The sequence below is a fragment of the Caloenas nicobarica genome, chromosome 17, assembly GCF_036013445.1.
Source record: "Caloenas nicobarica isolate bCalNic1 chromosome 17, bCalNic1.hap1, whole genome shotgun sequence".
Lineage (NCBI taxonomy): Eukaryota > Metazoa > Chordata > Aves > Columbiformes > Columbidae > Caloenas > Caloenas nicobarica.
Window position 1 is genome coordinate 7,590,399 of NC_088261.1, and position 13,554 is coordinate 7,603,952.

Below are 13,554 nucleotides of genomic sequence, written 5' to 3' on the forward strand. Positions count from 1 at the left end.
ACACACTTTTTTGGCTGTAAAGCAACACAAATATAACTGATTTTGAGTCAAATTCAGTTCTAAATACTCATGACACATCTGGGGCTGAGGGAAGGAAAGGCGTGTGAGAATGCATTTAAATGTTTAAGTTCAAAATTTAGAAGTGAATATATGTTCTTACTAAATGAAAACAGTTGACCTAGAATCACTGAAGGAAAACATGGTTCCACCCAACTCCTTAACATTGCATTGCAAAATATTGAGGTAAATGACATTAACAGCTATCTTCCTGAGTGATCTTACCATCCATATTCTAATGGAATCAGCCAGGGAATATACTTGTGCAAACTCATCACTCAAAGGCACCTTCCCTCCGCTGTTGACTGGAAATGAGAGAGAGTACTGTTTATTTACAGCTCCATTTTTACACAACTTGACTATTTAACTACAATTACGCTACAGCTTTCCCTTCGTCTCTTAGTCAATACTTGGAATTATGCCTGTAAGAAAAATAGGGAATAAAACCCACCAACTTTCATATGCCTTAAATACAGAAACTGCACCTTGACAGAGTTCTTTGCAAAGTTAAATTGTTAATATCTTTCTTGTCTCTTCCCAAAAATGATGCCTGCAGTCATGGAAAATAAAAACTACTCCCTCCACATGCAAATATCACTAATGCAATCTAGAGATACTTTTAGTTATAAGTTTTTTCCCCCTTTTGTTTTATACTATGAAATTCTGAAATGGACTTTCAAGATCAATTTACAAAAATTAGAGACCTGACAAAACAGTTTCCTTCCTGTTGAGGATCTTCCCTCTCCCATTATTTTTTTTAATTGTTCTTTTCAGCCCCACTTGTACAAACTTCACGTGGCATAAGTGAACGCAGGCCCTGAAATCAGTCTGCCCCAGCAAGACTGACAGATGAAGCTATTCACGTAATAGCAGGATGGATATCTTAGCTACTCGTTACTATTTTCATGAACTACCTCAGTTTTCAGTCTTACTCAGCAATCAATTGTCAGACACAGGCAAAATGACTAAAGACAATAAACACTTTAGTCATCAAGTCAGTCTTTGTGTCAATCATTCTTACCCATAACTTTATAGCTCAAAATGTAACATGTTTAGTTTCAAAATTGTGACAGAAAGTGAAAGCCTAAAAGGAAACCCTTCAAAACCAAGTAACACCTTACTATCCTGTACTTCAAAATTATCAGTAAGCTTAATGGAAGGATGGTGTATGTTTAAAAGTTGTCCATTTTACCTACGGTAAATGGACATTCTACAAGTTAAAAGCAAACCATTACCTTTCATTTAAAAATATATATATTTTTTGAGGATGCCCAGGTTAGTTTCCACAGTATAGCATTTTGGGAGGCAATTCACATCTCCTCCACCCCCAACATTTAAAAACATCTATAAGTTGATGGTGGCTTTTTAGAAAAGACACAATGAGAGTGGAAAGTGACACAAGAACCTCTAGTCACTGGGAGCCACATTGTTCTGAATTAAAACCCCAGAGAACACCACCACTCTCTGGGTATATTCTTATATGGCTTAGTCAGTAGCTTGTGATGGTTATTAATATTTGGACAGTGCTCTGAAGATAAAAGAATAAATAAATAAAAAATAAACACTCTAGAGATAAGCCTTACCTAATCTACCAGTCTACCTAAATGATGACTTCTTCATACAGAACATATTTTCAAAAGTTGCCACACTAAGCTGATTTTTCAAAGCTTATAAACTTAAGATAGCCTTTTACAAACTTTAAGTCTTCATTATTAAGATAGTCTAATATTAGAGTTACCATATTTTTGAAGCTTCTCATATAAATCTGGAGTGAGATACACCAAAGCAGCAAATGTTGAGTTCACAGCTTGATCAACAGTAGAACCAGCAACTATATCTGTCTTTGGGGTCTGTTTTTTACATGCCTGTGTAAGTCCTTTGAAAAGTTCAGATTTTTGCCCACTGAAGTCCTGGGCAGGATCTGATTTTGCAAAGTCGAAAAGAAAGTTACGGCAGTCATCTTGGTGAGAGCTCCTAGCCTGGAAAGAATGTTAGAAAACATTTAATTTAGTATTATCTGAAAAATTGGTGCAGCTCATTTCTACAATTAAGTCAGCTTGCGGTGTATCTACTGCAGTTGAGCAACCCGAGCTAATGAAAATGTCCCTGACCAAGGCAGGGGATGAATCTGATGATCTTTGAAGGTCCCTCTCCCAACCATTCTATGATTCTATGAAAACAGAAACTAATAAAGGGCACAGAACAACAGTTTCTTTCCTCCTCGGTATTTGAATTAATAAATAGCTTTATCACAACGGCATATGCTTAAGGACGTATCAGCTCATTAAGTCTAAACGAAACTGTGAAATACACGGGGATTTCACGCTAATGAAACAAAAGTAGTGGTGCGAGTACCTCTTTTTTATCTTGGCGCAGCCGACTGCCTTGGCTGGCTCCCGGGAGCGCCTCGGGACACAGCTGATGCCTGAAGACAGGTTTCCACAGAGGAGAATTCAGAACTGATGTTACTTTCAAAGGAGGCAAGTCTGCTTTACTACCTAGTTCTGCAGGAAATTTAGAACAGACACTTCGGTTACTAAATGTTTTTGTTCATTTTAACAGATTAATAAAAATGACAAACGTTAAACATCCAGTGCGGGGGGGGACAGGGAAGGTAATGCAAATAGACTCGACGAGTAATTTAACAGCATTCTCTAGCTTCTGTTTTGCTAACGTGGCGCAGAAAATTGATGTACCCTTTCTTTAATGATAGCATCAATATCTTATCTTACAGTGACAATATGGTAAATTATGGAGGGCTTTAAACATTTTAGCTGTATTTATAACCATAGAAATTCCAAAACAGTTTGCAAGAGAGATTAAAAGCTTTTTCTCCTACAAAAGACATTATCATTTTCTGCATGTAAGGAAGCTCATAATTAACCAAGGAGAAAAATATTCTGTCCTAGGAACACTCCAATTAGTTCCCTAAATCCGCAGTACCACCTAATTTTCCAAGGTAAGTACTGAGTATCTGATTGCAGGAAGAACTCTAACTTTAATTTCTCCAAAAAAAAATCAGATTTAGGAAGCTGGATAGAAGTGTTCTAGTTTTGAAATTAAAGAATAAACTACTCACTCTTTTTTTTTTTTTTTCCTTTTCTTATGGCACCCATCTCACATTTTGTATTTTACTTATGTCCAGTGGCCCAAATCCTAAGTGTACTTAACTTCTGGAAGTTAACTTGTGAATTCGAATTTAAATCAATACCAAATGCTCATGCGAAACTTTTAAAATCATTTATGTCCTAAGCTCCTAATTTTCTGCAGTTTGCTGGCTCCATATTCACACCACCAACATGGAGCTGGATCACAGCACCAGGGAACAATTTTAAGAGAAAAAGGAAGAACAGAAGATTGGGCAAACTCTGATATTACTTCATAAATGTAATTCAGCTTAGGATGATTACTCCCATGTGTCCATGTCTTCCTAACATCGGCTTCTGAATATCAGAGATTTGAAACATAAGGTCCTTGTATCTCCTCTTTATACGGCATCGCAACCTCTGGAGCTATTAAACGCACTCACCTCGTAGAGATTTCAGTGCCATACTTCGGGAAGCCAAGCGCCCCATCAACCGCGATACCAGAAGCTGTAAATCCAAGCCCCAAGAAACGGCGACGTCCGGCAGGCCGTAAGCAGTGACGGTGAACTTGTAGCCCCACTCATTATTACTGCTGTCAGAGTGAAAGAGAAACTGCAGCCGTGGGCCAGCCTTAAAGGTCACTTTCTACAGAGCAACAAAACAGTCATTTTGCCAAGTGTACATGACAGGAAGACGTTTCAGGGTAATGAATTTCCTTCAGCAACTGTGGGGTTTCAGTACTATGTTCTGTCCCTAACAGATCTAATTTCCCCCCACCACCTGAATCAGAAACACAATACTAAGCAGGTACAATTTCTATTCAAATAGCTAAATGAGAAATTTTATAGATGATTGAGCTTTAGAAGTCAAAGCCATAAAACCACAAAGAAGTATCTGATTAGAGCAGGTGTCACCAAAGAAGAGCGTGGCCGCAGGAAGCACCGCGCTTGTCTCACGATTGCCCCAAAATTGCAAGGGCAGAGTGACAATGAGGAAGTATTACCCGGGTAGTTATTACAGGCAGTTAAACATCATTATTACTTCTCATTTTGTCTGACTCTTCCTTGGATAACAGCAACACAGAGGGATTCTTTACTCATTCATTCATTTTATTTGCCTCATTTTAGACTTTTTCCCTCACCTCCTACCCCCGACTTTGAGAGGGAATAAAGACATATACGCAAGAAAGCACACATCCTTATAGACAATAGGTTTTCTGCAAGAATCATAAGAATTTCCTAAGAATGGATATTTCACTCGGTTCAGAATGTTAAAGGTGCTCACCTTAGGCCACTTCTCAGTGCCAACCTTTGTATCGTAACGAGTTTTTGCACCTCTGGCATCAGTAAACTCCAGGTAATCATACCTGTGAAAATTGCAATTCATTACTTCCAAGTTTGCTTTTTAAGTTTTGGGGGAAAATGTTCGCTTTTGGACTCTCATGAGTGCTGCATCTCAGTGTACCCTGTCACACCTTTCTGAACCACACCTGCATTGCTTCACGTGACTGCTAAGGAATTTATTTCGTGTTTCAATGCAATAGTCCCAAGCAAACACAGAGCTGCTTTCCTGCAGAACTTTCCCAACTCTTCAGAATTGATAATGGGTGCTGGTTTAACATCTGGCATATGCCTGAACTAAGCAGTAGCCTGATACTGGTTACCAAGAGGAATCAAGCCAATAGTTTTGCCTAAAGAGGGCAAAATAAATACCACAAGCACAAACTATGATGTTCACAGCAATACTACAGAACAGATCAAGGCCACAGGAAGCAAAATGTGTATGAACAGCATGTCTGTACATTTGCCAGCAGTGGCTTTCAGCACAATAAGTCATTTAAAATACACATTGTATATTACGCAGGACAATGAAGAAATTGAAATGGCATATGCGGAGAGCAAGGAGGACTCCTTGTGCATTGAATTACCCCTCTGCAAATAGATATTGGAATCTAACGCAGCACAAGACCAAATTACCTCCTTTCAGTTTCACATTTTTCATCAAATTCCACCTCAAAGTAAGTTGCGCCATGACACAGGAAGACTGACACCTCATGGCAATTATTTGCATAGTTATGAGGCGACTCCATTGTCCATGTTCGCAATACTACAGGCTGTTCTTGCTGCCAGCTTTCCACTTCCATCTGTGGAACAAAAATGTATTCTTGAGATACAAGTGTAAAGCATTTAAAAATAAATAAAAATTACCACACTAGATTTTTGTGTCTATAGTTGTAAGTTGCCAGATGTACATACAAAGTGGCATTCAAAAGGCTACAGCATTGATTTACACCTGAACTAGTTATAAAGATACCCTTGAGAGTCACAGGAAGGAAATACTTCTAAAGAAAATTCACCCAGTCTATTGGGGAGGACACATTCTCACCCCAGAAGTGCCTACAAGTCAACAAAAAGAGAGTCTACACGACTGATGCAGATTTAAACATCAACACTACAGACATGCAGACTTTATTTGCATCACCTCAAGCAATGAAGCTAAAAATGTTAAGCACATACTACTTTTAATTTCTTTTCCTCCTCATCTTCAGAATCCCTCCTTCCTATCTACCTTCTAGGCTTCTCATTCCAGTTGCACTTTCCGATCACTTTGCTCACCTTTCATATCACTACAGATACATTTCTAGTTCTTCACTCAACATGTCATTACACATGCCATGCTTTTAGAAGATTTCCAGCTCCTTTCAAACACTCAGCAATAGAATCACCTGAGTCTTCTTTGTCTTTCTTGCAATTTTGGTTTGGTTTCACTGCACTTAATGGTGCCTGTATCTTTAGTTACCTTATGAGGCTCGCTACACAGGCTTTTCAGTGGTTCTATCAAAGTGCTGAATCCCTGTAGCAGAGTACAGTATGGAATGTCTAAAGTGCAAAAATCCAACAAGAAGATGACCTAGGAGAAAACACAGGTCTCATGAAAATGCACGTAAGCACAGCCGTGCTACCCGGGAATGGTACGAAACCCCAACGTTCACTTACCAGCTGACGAGTTGCCATAGCAAAGACAGAGTTACTTATTTTTTCTACTATTGTTTTGCCACTATATTGAGATAAAAGTGACTGCAAAATCGTTCTGATATTTGACAGGAACTGGCCCACATCTAAAGAGAAAAAAAACCCTTAATAGCCACCGTAAGGATTTGCTACCACAATCTACTTTATCAAACACCTAAGTGCATGGTGATGTGCAAAGACAGCAGGAAAGGCATCTGCTGCCCAAGACAGTGACAGTCAAGAGCATAAACAGTTCAGAGAAGTTTTCTGTGACATTTCTATTGTGGAAACAAGCCATGCTCATCAATGATATAAAAAAAAAAAAAAGAGATGAGTAATTTAATCAAACACTCCAAGACTTTCAACAATCTCAGTGTATCCAGCAGCCTCCCTACATAACTAAGAAATGCAGCTTAGGTAAAGAGCAAGACCAGTAATTTTAGCCATAGCCTTAATCCATTTTAAGATGTCAGACAGGAACATCGACTTATTCATAAACAAATAACAGAAATATGAAGTAATTTTACACAAAATTACATCTCTGTTAAGTACGTGGCCCAGTTAACTACTCAATACTGAGCTGCTGCATTAAAAAAACACAACCAACCAAATAAAACACTGTAGCAAACCCCCCCTAGAAGTGCCCGGCTTCTTGAGTAAGTTCCTTTCTCCTTGCATCACAAACATCTAAGAAAATACGCATCACCACACAGGACCTTAACAAAATAAGGAACATGTAAGAAACCAAAATGTTTAAATGAAAGTCTGTTATTGCTCGTTGTTTGGTTGGGGGTTTGTTTGTTGGGCTGTTTTTCGGTTTGCGGGGGTTTTTTTCAGTATTTGACCCTCAAGATTTACTGAATATTTTCTGAAGATTCTCCCAACATAAAATTATTAATCTGGCTAAAATTCTAAGTTGCTCAATACGCCTACAAGTTCCTTCCTAGAGAAATTACAAATGCTGTGACAGTTACAAGTATGCCTCAGGCAACCACTGGTGCACCCTTACTATATCACACTTTGCGAAATCACATTTTAAAGTCCTGTATTACACCACACTTAACCCTGTATTCAATCCTGGCACTTACAGGTTTTAAGTATTTCTACAGCAAGATCCTTGGCTGCATTTTCGCTGCCCTTAAGTTGCAGGTAGCACCACGAAAGGAGGCTGCCTTGAACAGACCAGAATAAGGAAGACAAGACTGTGCCACTCTCTTGCTGTGCAACATCCAGCATCATCATTTCACACTGAAAAATAAAAAAGAAAGTAACAAAAGGATATTCTCTTCTGCTGCAGAATGACACACAATATGTACTACATAAACTGTGATGGACATTGTCATCTCACCCAAGCCACAAAAAAAAGATTAAATGCAAGCAACAAGCAGCATATAACATCGTGAAGCAACTGATGTCTTTTGTTTTAATAAATCACAATTTTAAGTAGGAATAGCTACATATGAGTCACTCGATGTTCTCAGCACATTTTTTGTGCGTATGTAAATGACCCTCCTCCATTTACACCTCCCTTAGTGACATGACCAATTCTAACCTCTCAAGATGGGATGATTACTTCTGTTTCCCAGTGTTGACAGGGCGCCAGAAAGCCTTTCCAGTGCTGTGGAAAAATACCTCTTCTTGTACATTACTTACTCTACTACTAAGAAATTTTAATGCTTAAAGGAAAATACTTCAATTGGTTGGAAAACATAATCCTACAGACTTGGATAGCCATGAATAGTTTTATCCAGAAGGACAAGAAAGCTGGTTCTTTAGCACACATCTCAGGCATGCAGCTTGAATGCACACAAAAATCACAGCTAAAAGTAGGAAAAGGAAGAGCGCAAAGACAGTTACCTCTCTTGCCGCCACTAGCAGAAGGGTATCCATGACTGAAAGCACTTCGCTTATGTCAAAATTTGCAGAAACTCCTTTCTCTGGTAATAATAGGAGTCCACCTGGATCTTGATCACTGCAAAACAAAGATGTTCTTATTAACCAACATGTAGCACTTGTTCTCCAAAACAGAAATTTAGTTATCCTTGTGACAAATATGTAGAGATCCTTCTGTGTAATGACTATGAAATCAAAAGTTCGGGTTCTGATCACTCCAGCCTGATTAAATCAATACCAACCATCACCATGGACAAACAATCACCTAAAAAAATTGGAAAACAGCCTAGATGTGGGTTATCAGACAATTTTTTTCAATTTCGGGACCCCTTACCTGAAGTGGGTACACAAAGATCTGAAGGCAAGATGTACAGATTGCTTATGCTCTTGCTCTGTGATGTTTTTCTAGAAAAGGAAAAAGATTTATTTTTATGATATGTTCTGTTCCCCTCCTCTGTGAGAAAGAATTCTAATTTCTGCGTGCTACTATTCATTTTTGGTAAGAAAGGCAGGGTTAGCACCTCTTTCTTTGGATAAGCTGCAGAGAGAGAGAGAAGGGGGAGGGTAAAAAGAGGCAAAGAAAAAAAAGATTTTTACTTTAATGGAACAAGACATATATTATTTGACAACAAGAACTCAGATTTGTCCTCTTTCTGCATAAAGCAAGCAAGTACTAAACAATCAATTTCTCATTGAATGGTTTACCATCATGGTGAAGAGCTGGTGTCGCCTGGTCTGTCTGTCTGGGAAAAAGATTGCGGCTCCGCTGAGTAATGTGTTCTTCACCTCCTCTTTTAGCATCTTCATTGGCACGGAGTTACTGTCCCCCATATCCACTACTGCTCATACAAAAAGAAAACAAAATTAAAAGTTCCAGTTATTACTCCATCTAATACATTAAAGGCATAACTGAACTAAACTTCAAGCCTTTGCAATCCCATTACACACACAGAAAATGAGGGGAAACTTTCTGACTTTTAGCAAGAAAGGTTTTACTAAGGATATATTTATTCACTGAATAAATGAATTCTAGGAACATTAAGACTCGATAGCTATCAAAGCTAATAAACTCTTCGAGATGTGACAGATTCTATATACACTGATTTACATCTAGCTTGCTTTTCTGGAGACAGGTAATTAACAAAAAAATTATACATTAATAAAGAGGATGCCATCCTACTTCCAACCAAATCTAATGGGTAATTCCCATTTCCTTCAGTGGCTCCAGAATCGTCTCTGTGTTTCTGTAAACCTTACAGGCTACTTGTAAGATCATTTATATTTATAAGAAACATGAGAAATACATGAACCCCAGTAACATTATAGTTAAAGGATCACATTCCCTGCTGATTCAAGCAGGTGACACATTCAAAAGAAGTTTTCTATTGCAGCTGTTTGTGGGCCTCGTGCTGTCATAAAGTCTATAAAACCATTTCATAGGGTCAAGGAAAGTTTCATCATGATAGACTAATTAGCACACACTGACCTGAAGAAGAAACGAAGGAACAGTAGTTGACTTGGCCTCTAGGAATAAATCTCTTTTTCCCCAAGTGTGACTATTGTAACACACTTGTAAGCCAGAACAGACAAAACAGTGAATATATTCAATATAAATTACCTTCACACAAATGTCTATAAAGCTCTTCTGCAGCTTCCGTGTGACCAGACGTTTTGCTTTGAGAAGTTTCTGTAGGTTTAGTAGTTTTATTGTCTCCAGTAAGTACAAAGAAGCAGCTCTGGAGAAGCTGCAATAGCAGTGTTTGAGCAAAGATACATTCTTCCCTTGGGCTGTAGGAAAGCATAAAACAAACAGAAGCAAAAACTAGAAAATAAACTCTTTTGCACCAAATAGATAATGCTGTGAACACCACTAAGTAGAGAGCACATCAACAAAAAAGTATAGCTACCAGCTAAATTAATCTACATCTCAAGCTTCTACATAACGTTATAGATAAAAACCCATATGGCAGCAGTAAGAAAACGTTACTTATGCAAATAATGTAGTTTAGGAAGAAGAAACTGCTCCAACTAAACTAAGCATACGTTATTTATACATATACACACAGCTTAGTGCTTCACTACACAGTAAAGCAGCGACTTACTTTTGGTGCAGTTTACTGTAAAAATTCCAGAACAGCTGCAAATCAAGGCCCGTGAAATCTAAAAATGACTTGTATTTTAATCCACTCTCCTTCTGTTGAACCTTAACAAGGCAAAGAAAATGCAGGATTCGAAAATTAACTCTATCTAGAACACATTCATAAAAAGTAAATCCCTGAACACTGGGCTTAAAGCAGCCTAGTTGTCTAATAAACTTGCAGCTCACGTGAATTCCAATGCAAGTTCTTTCATGGGTATTCCTGTGTCTAAATGTGACAGTTCATGCCAAAACCTTCCCCTTCACAGAGCTACTAATAAGGACTCTCCTCCTTCCAGAGGTCTAGTCCCCCAACCCTGTCCTCCACCACCAAAAGTCTTCACAACCTCTTCCAATTTGATTGAAAGTAAGTAATGGCGAAAACGAGATTGCCCATGGATCTCAATTCAAGTTAAAAAAGGCAAAGAAACGCACTGCACAAACAAAACATGATTTTGTCACGTATCCTCAGAGGTAAAGCACATCACGCTGACATACATCAGCACATACCAGCCATACCTCTCAACCGTACACATTTTACAGAATGCGTACAGAATTACTTCTGATAAAACGAGGACCCGTTTTAATCTATGCAACTATTTTAGCTCTCTCTCAAAACACTTTTACCCATGCTTGCTTCAGAAATAGCTACATTATCTAACAGACAGCAGAGCATCCTTCTGTTGCGTCTACTTCACCCAGCATTGTAACTCAGTGCTGAAAAATGGTTCTTAACTCTCTTCTGGACCCAAAGTGAGCATATTCTCTGTAAATATACACAGAATGCTATTCTTCAGAACTCATTTTTTTCTCCACAGCGTGATTTTAACAGTTATTAGTACCTAGTGGCAAGACTTTCCTTTATCCATTCACAACTACTGTTGGTATAGCTGTATTGCTTTTATCATGGTAAATATACACTCAAGAATAACTAAGAAGTAAGAATACCAGGTCCTGCGCCAGCTGCTGGATGAAATGAAGCGTCTTGAGGAGCAGAGTTGTGCCGCAGACTGTATCGTCATCGGTTTTCCGGCACTGCAAGCAGTTCATGCTCCTGTTGGGCTCGTCTCGCAAAGGCCGAAGGTACCCGAGAACATGCAGGCCCTGAACCCCAAGCCGTTCTGCCGTGTCTTGTCTTGTGCACAAGAACTTGATCATCAAGTACTAGAAGGATATAAACACAGCACAAGGTTCTGGTTTAGAAGTTAGAGCAAATTTGGCTTTTAAAAGACATGAGAGCACATAAATGAGGAGGCTGCAGGCGGGGCAGGGGGGCCAAGACTTATTCCCTGTCAGTTACCCCTAGAAGTTTAAAATACTGAGGCTGAGACTCAGGCTAAGCTTGAACTCTCCCAACTTCCAAAAAAAAGTCAGTGATGGTTCTGCGACCTCTACAACTACCTGGAAAATGAGTTAATTCGTTATCAGTTCCATTCATTCTGCGTACTCTGCTCCTTGGCTCTACAGTTACAGCACTTTTGCAAGTTAAAAAAATTATTAGCTGCATTTAAAAGCAAGCAGAGGATCAATATGTAATATTTAACACACACTTTTATGCAATCTGTCCACAGCGAGGTACAGAAAGCTGAAGGGAACAGCGAGTTCTGCCATCCAAATGTACTTAATAACTCTGCACACTCATGAGTCGAAGGCACTAAGGGTTACACAGACACGGCAGAACGTCTTAGCAAGCGGGGACGGTTTTAGAAAAATTCCCAGTTGACTTGTAACTGTGTCACCACTTCTGCTAATTTCCGCAGCACAAAAAAGGGCTGGGGGATGACACAACAGCTGACTCCAGAAACAAGATAAATGCAGGGTCTGAAAAGGAAAGTTTCCTACTTAAGTGCTGCAAATCAACCCCCACGTTCTGCCACTCTTGAAACAGGGAAGTCTCACATTCCTCAAGGAAATCAACCCAGCTGGTGGAGCTGCTTAGTAATTGCTTGTCCCTTAAAACAGGGGTTGAAGAAACCGGTACTGAAAGAATCAATGCCGTAACTACACGATAGTTAATTCTTCTAGATATTAGAACAAACTAACAATCATGTCATCCTTTATAGAAATATTTCCTCATGATAAAACCAAAAGTCTGCACGTTATCACATAATTTTGCATTAAATTTGAGCTTGAAGCACCATTTAACTACAGCTATCTGCGCGTACGTACAGAGAAAAAACCTCAGAGGACAAAAGTTGAATCGTTCGTTTAACTCATTGATTTTTACCTCTACTCAGAAGAGTTCTCCTTGCACAAAGAAAAAAAAATGTTATGTTTATTTTAATTGGTATTACAGCAAAGCACAGAGATGAGCCTCTGCTCACTGTGACTGGGCCAACAGATTTTCATGGTTTCTTACTTGGGAAATTCTGCACTGCTGCATTTTGACATCGACTTCATCCCATTCTTCTTCCACTTCAAACCAGCCGATAGGATCATCATCTCCCAAATCATCACACAAACAACTGCTTCTGTGGATTAAAAAAATGTAACAAACTTTGTAAAGAAAAAGTTTAAAGAAACCGCAAAGCTGTTGGTAGACTACCCAAATATTTTTAGCGTGTTATGGCCATAAAGATGAGAGAGAGACAACAGAAACTCTCACATAACTGAACTCTAGCACATGCAAGGTAAGAAAATTAAGGAAATCTTTTTAATTATGGTCCCTAATCTCCCCTCACTCCTAAACAATGGTTTTGAGAAAGTAATTTAATAAAGGCTAATTAACATGTGATCTTCCTATAAATTGTCTCTGTTATCAGCAACACCCACCTCAAACAGAAAGTTTGTTATATCCCTTTTTAAACAGGTCTTTAAATCAAGAAGCTGAAGACAACAGCTATATACATATTTCCTCAGACACATCAAATTGAGGCTCATTAAAACCAAACAAGTAACAATTAAATATGTACATTTTTAAAGTCATTTGCAACAATTCTCAGTAGTTCAAATGGCACTGCGAAAAGATCTAATATAACATTTCTGTTCCATGTATTTATTACAAAAAGTCCACCTTTACCTGTTTTTTAAAAATTGTTTGAATTCCCGCAGCTTCCATTTGTTGTAGCTTTCAAATCTTTTGAAGTGTTCCTCTGCATGGAACTTTTCCGAAGCGCTATTATAGGCAAACACCAGCCCACACTGCGCCCCAATGGCACCTCTGCGGACCTAAAAGAACAAATCCAGAGCAATGTATTAAAAAGCTGACAAGAAAAGAAGGTGTTGATTCCACAGGAAAAAAAAAAGTTATGGAAGGCAGCTGAATGCTGACAATAGTGATCTCTGGAACTGCAATTTTTAGCTAAAGAAAAATGAAACACATTCAGACAAGTGTGACGAAAACTTTTGTAAGCTATTGAGCCTGGATCAT

The 13,554-nt window shown here is 38.6% G+C and overlaps 1 protein-coding gene across 2 annotated transcripts in view; it reads right to left on the minus strand.

Moving 5' to 3' along the window:
- ZZEF1 (zinc finger ZZ-type and EF-hand domain containing 1) overlaps nt 1-13,554 on the minus strand; it is a 55,616-nt gene that overhangs the window by 28,069 nt on the left and 13,993 nt on the right. For both annotated transcript variants that reach the window (XM_065646887.1, XM_065646886.1), the window contains exons 11-27: nt 13,204-13,352; nt 12,544-12,655; nt 11,133-11,348; nt 10,150-10,250; nt 9,666-9,835; nt 8,753-8,886; nt 8,382-8,452; nt 8,012-8,126; nt 7,243-7,402; nt 6,140-6,261; nt 5,943-6,053; nt 5,120-5,286; nt 4,428-4,509; nt 3,587-3,788; nt 2,413-2,561; nt 1,796-2,036; nt 283-362 (exon numbers count right to left, since the gene is read on the minus strand). In XM_065646887.1, the coding sequence (XP_065502959.1) occupies nt 283-362; nt 1,796-2,036; nt 2,413-2,561; nt 3,587-3,788; nt 4,428-4,509; nt 5,120-5,286; nt 5,943-6,053; nt 6,140-6,261; nt 7,243-7,402; nt 8,012-8,126; nt 8,382-8,452; nt 8,753-8,886; nt 9,666-9,835; nt 10,150-10,250; nt 11,133-11,348; nt 12,544-12,655; nt 13,204-13,352 (2,382 nt within the window). The remainder of the gene's footprint in view (nt 1-282; nt 363-1,795; nt 2,037-2,412; nt 2,562-3,586; nt 3,789-4,427; nt 4,510-5,119; nt 5,287-5,942; nt 6,054-6,139; nt 6,262-7,242; nt 7,403-8,011; nt 8,127-8,381; nt 8,453-8,752; nt 8,887-9,665; nt 9,836-10,149; nt 10,251-11,132; nt 11,349-12,543; nt 12,656-13,203; nt 13,353-13,554) is intronic.